The 10,766-nt window shown below is 52.1% G+C and overlaps 1 protein-coding gene across 1 annotated transcript; it reads right to left on the bottom strand.

The window, feature by feature from the left end:
* Positions 1 to 10,381: 10,381 nt before the first annotated feature.
* Positions 10,382 to 10,766, bottom strand: LOC100434263 (myosin light polypeptide 6-like). Its single transcript, XM_054542802.2, has one exon. It carries the CDS (start codon positions 10,733 to 10,735, stop codon positions 10,382 to 10,384), a length of 354 nt encoding a protein of 117 aa, XP_054398777.1. The 5' UTR covers positions 10,736 to 10,766.

Consider the following 10,766-nt stretch of genomic DNA (forward strand, 5'->3'; position numbering starts at 1 on the left):
ATGGTGGGATGTTGAGATGCAGATGGAAAGGCTTTCCAAATGCCAAGGTCACCACAAGCCAAGGCCAACCAAGGATCAGATTGGGTATATTCTTAAGAATGGGCTGGGCGTGGTGGCTCATGCCTGTAATCCCAACACTTTGGAAGGCCAAGGCGGGTGGATCACTTGAGTCCCAGGAGTTTGAGACCAGCCTGGACAATATGGTGAAATCCTATCTCCACTAAAAATATAAAAAAAATTAGTTGGATGTGGTGGCATGTGGCTGTAATCCCAGCTACCCAAGAGGCTGAGGTGGGAGGATCACCTAAGCTAGGGAAATAGAGGCTGTAGTGAGCCGTGATTGTGCCACCATACTCCAGCCTGGGCAACGGGAGTAAAACCCTGTCTCAAAAAAAAAGAATGGCTGGTAATTTAACAAAGACATGTGCCCACTCTCTTTAAGCATTGTTTCAGCAGCCTCAACCTCCCATGCTTAAGAGATCTTCCCACCTCAGCCTCCTGAGAGTAGTTGGGACTATAGGCCCGGACCACCATGTCCAGCTAATTTTTAAGTTTTCTATGGAGATGGGGTCTCGCTATGTTGCCCAGGCTGATCTTGAACTCCTGGCCTCATGTGATTCTCCTGTCTTGGCCAAATTGTTGGGATTACAGTTGTGAGCCACTGCACATGGTTGAGCTAAGCCATGTTTCTTAAACTTAATTGTTTCTTTGCCACCTTTATTAATATTTTTTGCTAGGCCCATTTTAAAGTTAAGGAATGCTTTTTAATACAAGTATCCTATATATCTTAATTTGTTTAATTTTTAAGTTGATGGGCTAGCTTTTTAAAATGTTAGTTTTGCCCTAAAGAATAATATCCATCTAACCATTCATATTTGTTCCAATAAAGATAAAATGAACCTGCCTGAAGCAGTGGCACTCACCTGTAATCCAAGAGCTTTGGGAGGCCGAGGCAGGTGGATCACCTGAGGTCAGGAGTTCGAGACCAGCCTGGCCAACATGGAGAAACCCTGTCTCTACTGAAAATACAAAAATTAGCCAGGTGTGGTGGTGCACAACTATAGTTCCAGCTGCTTGGGAGGCTGAGGCAGGAGAATTGCTTGAGCCCGAGAGGCGGAGGTTGCAGTGAGTGGAGATTGCACCATTGCACTCCAGCCTGGCGGACAGAGACAGACTCCATCTCAAAATAAATAAATATTTTAAAAGCCTGCAGGTTTCAGTCCTAAACTCTCCACCGAAGCAGTTTGACTCAGAGGGAAAATGTCTCCTCTGTTACGTTCTCTCACATCGCACGGCGTGGACTTCCATCTGGTTCGGTCGTGTGGTCAGGAACGTACAAGTCAGTCTCTGCCGCTCTTATCTTTCCCACCTGCAAGTTGAGAGTGCCGAGACTGCTCTCTTAGCCTTGGAGGATTAAAGAGACCAGACAAGGAAGGGGCCCAGTGCAGCACCCAGGACAGAACATGTGCTCAGCACTTAACCGCTGCTGCTACCAGCGGGATTGTCCTTGAGAGCGGTAGACTCCAGTTTAGGGACAGGATTAGACAGAGTGTGGGCTTTGACTTGCACCCTCTACAAGAGTGTGGGGAGGGGACGGAGGCCAGATGGCCCCGGGCAGGGATGACTGGGATGTGGCAGCATTGCTGTGTCACCATGGCCTGGCCCTGCATTTGCCGTCCGCGTCCTCTCTGCCTGAATCCTGTTCCTAGTGCCTGGCCGTCCCTCAGAGCTCTGCTGCGTTCCACCTGTTCATGAGACATCCTGGGCTCCAGTTTCCGTCTGTCCTTGCACTGCTCTGTCATGGCACTTTGTATCCTTTTATGACAGTCTTGATGACTGTGTAGGTACCCGACAGGGCTCGGCCCTCTGTCGGGGTAGACGGATGCCACACCGAATCCATCTCTTGCCCGAGATGGTAGGATCCTCTCTAAAGCTGATGAGGAGTTTGGGGGTGGGAAGAACATGGCCGGAAGAGTGTCCGGAGCCCACCCCTGTTGTGGAGCGATAGAAGCCCCCCCTTTCTGTGGCCCCCACCCCACCTTTATCCTCTCTAATGCAAAACTGTGAAGTAGTTACGGTAATTTAGTTCAGCAGGTTCTGAAGTCTCACCCAGTTGGATGCTCCCTACAGTGTATTCCGTAAAATCACAACTCTCAGGGCCATAATTCAAGCAGCCGCCCAGTGGAGTTGGGCTAAACAGACACCTCTGGTTTCATTTCTTTTTATGTATTTATTTATTTATTTATTTATTTATTTATTTATTTATAGACGGTGTCTCGCTCTGTTGCCCAGGCTGGAGTGCAGTGGCATGATCTTGGCTCACTGTAACCTCCTTCTCCCAGGCTCAAGAGATTCTCCTGCCTCAGCCTCCCAAGTAGCTGGGATTACAGGCGTGCACCACGCCCAGCTAATTTTTGTATTTTTAGTAGAGACAGGGTTTCACCATGTTGGCCAGGCTGGTCTTGAACTCCTGACCTCAAGTGATCTGCCTACCTCAGCCTCCCAGAGTACTGGGATTACAGGTGTGAGCCACCACACCTGGCTCATTCTTTTTAGATCAACACTGAGGCAACTTGAATACATCCATTCATCTCAGCTGTAAAATAACGGAATATTTCTTTATTCCTGGGAACATAAGATATTAGTTGTATCTTCATCAGCAATTTTGGAAGGAGGGTGTGTTGAGGCCTCTCTCAGTGTGAGCTGGCAGAGACAGGGCAATTAGTTGATGTAGCAGTTACCTATGGCTGTGTAACAAACCACTCCAAAACCGAATGGCTTAGAGGAACCATTATTTAGCTCATGATTCTATGGGTTACAGGTGTGAGCCACTGCGCCTTGCCCTGCATTCTAGCAGGATCAGCTGGGCTCTGCTAGGCAGTTCTTCCTCTGGTTTTGTCTGAAGTCAGCTGGAGGCCGGTGGCCTCACTCTCATGCCCGGCGGCTGGCTGGCAGTCACCTGGTCACAGGGTAGGCTGTGCCTCTCATCATCCAGCAGGTCAGCCTGGGCTTGTTCACAGGGTGGGATAACAGGGTTTCCAGGACTAGCAAGAAAACAAGCCCCAATACGCAAGTGCTTTTAAAGCTACTACTTTCTTTTTAAAAACAATTTATGTACTTATTTATTTATTATTATTTTATTTTTGAGACAGAGTTTCGCTCTTGTTGCCCAGGCTGAAGTGTAATGGCGCAATCTTGGTTCACTGCAACCTCCGCTTCCTGGGTTCAAGCGATTCTCCTGCCTCAGCCTCTGGAGTAGCTGGGATTACAGGCGCCTGTGGTTATTTCTTGATCATGTGCTAAACAAAGAGTGGATTATTCATACGTTTTCCAGGGAAAAGGGCAGGCAACCCTGGAACTGAGGGTTCCTCTTCCTTTCAGACCATGTAGGGTAACCTCTGGACCTTGCTATGGCTTTTGTAAACTGTCATGGCGCTGGTGGGAGTGTCTTTTCTTATAATATATTAGTGTCTAATGTATTATACTTAGTGTATAATGAGCAATGAGGATGGCCGGAGGTGACTTTCATTGCCATCTTGGTTTTGGTGGGTTTTGGCGGGTGTCTTTACTGCGTCCTGTTTTATCAGCAGGGTCTTTGTGACCTGTGTCTTGTGATTCCTGCTGACCTCCTGTCTCGTCCTGTGGTCTCCTGGGAATGCAGCAGCCCAGCAGGTCTCAGCCTCGTTTTACCCAGCCCTGATTCAAGATGGAGTTGCTCTGGTTCAAACGCCTCTGACAGTAGGAGGAGCTGAAGATTATTGGGGCTATTAGTGCAACGGACCATAACTGGGAATGGCAGGGCCGGGGGGCTGTGGAGCTGACAGCTGAGTGCGGGGTGCAGTTATCTGGAAGGCTGCTTTTGAGGAAAGGTGTTATGAGTGCCCCCACTAGGACATCTGATGGGGACGGGGCCACAGGAGGATGACAGGAACATGGCTGCAGGAGCTTCAGCTAGAGAGGGAACAGGAACTCCGGCAGGGGCTGGAGCTGTGGGCCCTGTCCAGCATCCTGGAACAGGCGTAGCAAGGAAGGAAGGGTGTGGCAGGGGTTGAGGTGCCGCCCAGCGCACCAGGGTTTGGAAGGGCACGCCCACCTGTTTGGGAGCACACACTTTAGAGGCACTCAATAAACACTAGCCCCTGTTTTATTGACTAATGATAGTCAATGTGAAAGGAAAATAAACCTTGGGACCCCAAAATTACTAAGTTATTTATACTGAAGGGAAAAATCAAGCAGGGAACTGCTTAGGGCCAACCTGCCTCCCATTCTATTCAAAGTCATCCCTCTGCTCACTGAGATAAATGCATGTCTGATTGCTTCCTTTGGAAGGCTGATCAGAAACTCCAAAAATGCAACCATTGGCTGGCGCGGTGGCTCGCGCCTATAATCCCAGCACTTTGGGAGGCCGAGGCAGGTGGATCACTTGAGGTCAGGAGTTCGAGACCAGCCTGGCCAACATGCTGAAACCCCATCTCTACTAAAAATACAAAAATTAGTCGGGTGTGGTGGCTCACACCTGTAATTCCAGCTACTCAGGAGGCTGAGGCAGGAGAATCACTTGAACCCAGGAGGCAGAAGTTGCGGTGAGCTGAGACCACACCACTGCACTCCACCCTGGGTAACAGAGGGAGACTGCCTCAAAAAAAAATAAAATAAAATAAAATAAAATAAATAAATAACCAGAATGCAACCATTTGTCTCATCTACCTATGACCTGGAAGACCTCTCCCCGCTTCAAGTTGCCCTCTTTCCAGACCAAACCAGTGTCCTCTGTATTAGTCCATTTTCACATTGCTATAAAGACATCATACCCAAGACTGGGTCATTTAGAAAGAAAAGAGGTTTAATTGACTTGTAGTTCTGCAGGGCTGGGGAGGTCTCAGGAAACTTACAAATTGTGGTGGAAGGGGAAGCGGCATGTCTTACACGGTGGCAGGCGAGAGAGTGCTGAGCGAAGGGGGAAGAGCCCTTGATAAAACTATCAGATCTCATGAGAACCCCCTCACTATCACAAGGACAGCAGGGTGGAACCCCGGGACCCAGTCACCTCCCACCAGGTCTCGACCTAAACGTGTGGGGATATGGGGATTGCCATTCAAGATGAGATTTGGGTGGGGACACAAAGCCAAATCATTCAAGATGAGATTTGGGTAGGGACACAAAGCTGAACCCTATCAACATCTTACATATATTGATCGATGTCTCGTGCCTCCCTAAAATGTATAAAACCAAGCTGTGTGCTGACCACCTTGGGCATAGGTCACCAGGCCCTCCTGAGGCTGTGTCACAGATGTGCGCCCTGAACTTTGGAAAAAATAAACTTCCTAAATTGACTGAGACTTGTCTCAGATATTTGGGGTTCATATCATAGACCAGGGCAAATGCCTAGTCATGAGCCTGGGTACATGGAAAGAGATGAGGACAGGCCACTCATGAGCAAAGCCAGCTGGGGCCCCACAAGCATGGGAAGGGAGTGAGGCCCCACCTCATGAGCAGACTCTGCACTCACCACTCCAGGGGGGCTGTTGGAGGTGCAGGCAGTTGGTATTGGCAGCCGGGCCACAGGGGAATTGTACACATCCGAACTGAACCCTCCTCCTCAGGACAGACATTTTAAAATTTCACTTAAACCACGACCTCTTCATTATATAGGTTATAAAATAAACTGTTGCTGGGTTTGCTGTGAAATGGCTTGCCTCTCAGCAGGCTGCCTGCTGTGTGTATTAATCAGAGTTCAATTACAGACCGTCTGGCGCTTGTGCGTGTCCCAGCTGGGCTGGTGCGTGCTGTGACAATTGTCCATGCCTGGGGGTCTGTCTACTGGATCCCCAAGGACAAAGCTTCCTTCGTGGATGGCAGGACCATTTCCACGCACACAGCCCTGGTGGGGGGAGCTGGAGTTTGCCCAGGTCCCTCCGCAGTCACAGTGATAGGTGCCCAGGTCCCTCCGCAGTCACAGTGATAGGTGCCAGGTCCCTCCGCAGTCACAGTGATAGGTGCCAGGTCCCTCCGCAGTCACAGTGACAGGTGCCCAGGTCCCTCCGCAGTCACAGTGACAGGTGCCCAGGTCCCTCCGCAGTCACAGTGATAGGTGCCAGGTCCCTCCGCAGTCACAGTGACAGGTGTCCAGGTCCCTCCGCAGTCACAGTGATAGGTGCCCAGGTCCCTCAGTCACAGTGACAGGTGTCCAGGTCCCTCCGCAGTCACAGTGATAGGTGCCCAGTTCCCTCCGCAGTCACAGTGATAGGTGCCCAGGTCCCTCAGTCACAGTGATAGGTGCCCAGGTCCCTCCGTAGTCACAGTGATAGGTGCCCAGGTCCCTCCGCAGTCACAGTGATAGGTGCCAGGTCCCTCCACAGTCACAGTGATAGGTGCCCAGGTCCCTCAGTCACAGTGACAGGTGCCCAGGTCCCTCCGCAGTCACAGTGATAGGTGCCCAGGTCCCTCTGTAGTCACAGTGATGGGTGCCCAGGTCCCTCAGTCACAGTGATAGGTGCCCAGGTCCCTCCGCAGTCACAGTGATAGGTGCCCAGGTCCCTCCACAGTCACAGTGATAGGTGCCCAGGTCCCTCCACAGTCACAGTGATAGGTGCCCAGGTCCCTCAGTCACAGTGATAGGTGCCCAGGTCCCTCCGCAGTCACAGTGATAGGTGCCCAGGTCCCTCCACAGTCACAGTGATAGGTGCCCAGGTCCCTCCACAGTCACAGTGATAGGTGCCCAGGTCCCTCAGTCACAGTGATAGGTGCCCAGGTCCCTCCGCAGTCACAGTGATAGGTGCCCAGGTCCCTCCGCAGTCACAGTGATGGGTGCTTCACATTTGTATCTCATTTTATCCTCACAACAACTCTGCTGTCAATTCTGATTCTGAGGTCAAACAAGGCTGGGAAGCTGGGTGACCTGGCAGGGACCTGGCCATTGCAGGGAGGGGGCTGCGGACGGAGCCAGAGGCTTCCAAACAGACGGGAAAGCATCCAGTTTGCAGACCAGGAATCAGCACATCTGGAACCGTGAGGCAAGGAGGAGCTTCGAGATCATCCAGGGGGACCTCCTACCTGCCGGGGACTTCCACTCCTATTCCCTCCCAAGCAGCTCTCTGCTCAAAGTCTCTGGGTAAGCAAGGGTCCCTGACAGCTTTAACTGGGGTGGGGGAAGGAGCTGCCTCTCCTATTTAATTTTAACTTTTTTTTTTTTTTTTTTTTTTTGAGGAGTTTCGCTCTTGTTGCCCAGGCTGGAGTGCAATGGTGCGATCTTGGCTCACTGCAACCTCCAACTCCTGGGTTCAAGTGATTCTCCTGCTTTAGCCTCCTGAGTAGCTGGGATTACAGGCATGTGCCACCATGCCCAGCTAATTTTGTATTTTTAATAGAGACGGGGTTTTTCCATGTTGGCCAGGCTGGTCTCGAGCTCCCGACCTCTGGTGATCTTCCCCCCTCGGCCTCCCAAAATGCTGGGATTACAGGCATAAGCCACCGCACCTGGCCTATTTTAATTTTAATTTTATTTTTTTGTGAGACCGGGTTTCACTCTGTCACCCAGGTTGGAGTGCAGTGGCACCATCAGAGCTTGCTGCAGCCTCAGCCTCCCCAGGCTCAAGTGGTTCTCCCACCTCAGCCACCCAGGTAGCTGGGACTATAGGTTCATGCTACCACGTCTGGCTAATGTTTCCATGTTTTGTAGAAACAGGATCTCGCCATGTTACCCGGGGTGGTCTCGAATTCCTGGACTCACACAATCCTCCCGCCTCTGCCTCCCAAAGTGCTGGGATTACAGGTGTGAGCCACCACATCAGGCCTGCCCCTCCTATTTTGTTCCAATTCTTTACGAGGGTTACGCAAAAAAGCTCTCCAGCTAAAGGGACTGAGCTTTTACTCCCTGCAGCTGTGTGACCTCAGGCAAGTTAGTCTCGGAAGGTGCTTCTGCTGCTACACAGGTATAAGCACGCAATGAACGGGGGGGGCTTTGTCATGACGATGATGATGGTGATGATGGTGCTTTGCCCTGATTCTGATAGGCTGGGTTGGTGAAGGGCTGGGGCGCTTCCTCCTGAAGGTGATCCTATGAACCGCCCCAGAGAAACACTCCTGCATCTCACAATGTTCTCCCTCATGCTCTTGTCTTCTCTTTCCTACCAGATTCCAAATTCTCTTCCCAAGAGGTGGCACGAACCTGTGAGTCCCAGCTGCAACCAACAGAGAAGCAAGCGAGCCGTGTCCCTCATTGATCTGGCCAGTCAGCACCTCCGTCTCTCCACGCAGGCCAGGCGGCTCCAGATGCGGGACTTGCTCCTGGCAGCTTGGCAGCTTTGCATCTGTAAGGCGTATATTACTGTAGAGTGCCTTTCAGCGTTACATAAGTCATTCGTGTGTATTGCAGAAAGACAGTGAGGAAAAGAGAGACTGCACTTGTTATGGGCTGAGCGTTCAGGTGGGCGTGCCTCCCCCCGGATTCACATGTCAAAGCCCCAACCCCCAGCATTGCAGAAGGGAACTGCGTTGGAGATGAGGTCCTCACAGAGGTGATTAGAGTAAAATGAGGTCGCTAGGGTGGGCTCTGATTGGACCGGTGTCCTTGTAAGAAGAGCAGATGAGGACACACACACACACACACACACAGGGACAGCCCTGTGGGGATACAGGGAGGAGTCGGCATCTACATGCCAAGGAGAGGCCTCAGAGGAACCAGCCCTGCCGACGCCTTGATCTTGGATGTCCAGCCCCCAGGATGTGAGAGGATGCGTGTCTGTGGTGGAGGCCCTGCAGCCTGTGTGCTGTGCACAGCAGCCCAGGAAGCAAATCCAGCACATCAACAAGGCTGAGAAAACGCTTGTCTTTGCGGCTCCTACTGCCGGAGGCCACCACACGAGCAAGGGGCTGCAGTCTCCCTGCTGTCAGAAGTTTGCTCCGTGTCCTTGCGGATAGCACCCCCATTGTGGAGCTTCCGGGAGATGGGCGCTGCTCAGGCTGGGTGCACAGAAGGGCCAAGGCAGGGCAGGGCTCCTGTATCACAGCCTGGGTGGAGTTGCCAGGTACAGCCCTGTCGGGGCCCTGTCGGGGCCCCCGAGGAGTTGGATTTGTAGAGGAGAGACTCAGGGACAGAATTTCAGAGAAACCCGTCAGTGGGTTTCCCCTAGTGCAAATTCACCTGATCCTCGCAGAAACCTATGAGACCAGCTGGGCAGCGCCCACCACAGCTTTTGACCATGCAGGAAGCAGAGACTCTGAACAAGACGATCTGCCCTCAACAGAATCCCCAGAGGCTCCGGGCAAGACGATCTGCCCTAAGAGAACCCCCACAGCGCTGGCATGTGCACAGACCCCTCCAGCATGGCCACCCCTCCCCACGAGGCACACAGACTCCTCCAGCATGGCCACCCCTCCCCACGAGGCACACAGACTCCTCCAGCATGGCCACCCCTCCCCACGAGGCACACAGACTCCTCCAGCATGGCCACCCCTCCCCACGAAGCCGTGTCCGGAGGCAGAGGGGGCTTGCAGTGGCAGAGAACCTATGCCTCCCGCCCGTCACTGCACCACGCTCAGGGGGCACCAGGGACTGAGCCCTTCCAGCTCTGGCAAAAAAGAGGAACAAAAACACACTGATTTTATGAGACCAGGTTCAGTCTGTGGCCTGTCCCGGCACTAAAGGATGGGCTTATTTTTTAGTGTAATGACAGGACCAGGGACGTTAGGAAATTAACCAGATGAGAACTGAAACTGAGGGAAAGGCCCTGAAGTTCCTCCTCTAGTGTTTCCAAGAAGTGACACTAGGCTTGTGTCTAGCGGCCTGTGTGGTGCCTTTCTCCATGGTGGCCCCAGGCAGGAGGGGTGTGGTCTGAGTGCCCTTATTTAACGCTCACTTTTCTCCCAGAAATAACTCTTCTGTTGCTCGAGTTTCAAATTTTTTTTTTTTTTTTTTTTTTGGCAGAGTCTCGCGCTGTCACCCAGGCTGGAGTGCAGTGGCGCAATCTCATCTCATTGCAACTTCTACCTTCTGGTTTCAAGTGATTCTCCCACTTCAGCCTGCTGAGTAGCTGGGATTTCAAGCACCCACCACCACGCCCGGCTAATTTTTGTATTTTTGTAGAGATGAGGTTTCACCATGTTGGCCAGGCTGGTCTTGAACTCCTGACCTCAAATGATCCACCTACCTCAGTTGGGATTACTGGGATTACAGGCGTGAGCCACGTACCCAGCCTTGAAATTTTTCTGGGTGGGAGGGGTACACAGAGAGCAAGTTTATATGGTGAATGCTGATGGCAAACATCACCCAAGAGAGACAAGATGGGAAAGGTGCGGCCACCAGAGGCCCTAGGGAGCCTTAGGCTAGATACAAAATGTCACCCAGGGAAAGGCCTGGGCTCTGGGGAGGCTGGCAAGGCCCTCAGCCATTCAGCACCCTGCGGACAAGCACTTTAGAGTCAATGCAACCATTGCTGTCCTCATGCCCTGCCACCAGCATCTCTCCTCCTTCCTCTGTCATCTCCTCACCCAGTGAGACAAGAACATGCCGGATTTCTGCGCCCATGACGGTGCCATTTTCTTCCTTGTCAAACACCTGAAGTCTTTCCACATAATCCTCGTAGGTGCCCTGGTCCTTGTTCCCTGCCACTGTCTGCAGCAGGGGCAGGGAGTGCTCAAAGTCCAGCACCTTCACATTCATCTCATCACTCTTGGGGTTCCCCAGGACCTCGAGCGCTGCGGCGTTGGTGGGGTTCTGGCCCAGGGCCCTCATCATGTCCCCACAGGGGCTGGAAGGACCTTGCCAT

The sequence above is a fragment of the Pongo abelii genome, chromosome 22 (genome assembly GCF_028885655.2).
Source record: "Pongo abelii isolate AG06213 chromosome 22, NHGRI_mPonAbe1-v2.0_pri, whole genome shotgun sequence".
Lineage (NCBI taxonomy): Eukaryota > Metazoa > Chordata > Mammalia > Primates > Hominidae > Pongo > Pongo abelii.

Coding starts and splice junctions, on each gene's coding strand:
- LOC100434263 (XM_054542802.2), bottom strand. CDS start 10,735: ATGATGAGGGCCCTGGGCCAGAACCCCACCAACGCCGCAGCGCTCGAG.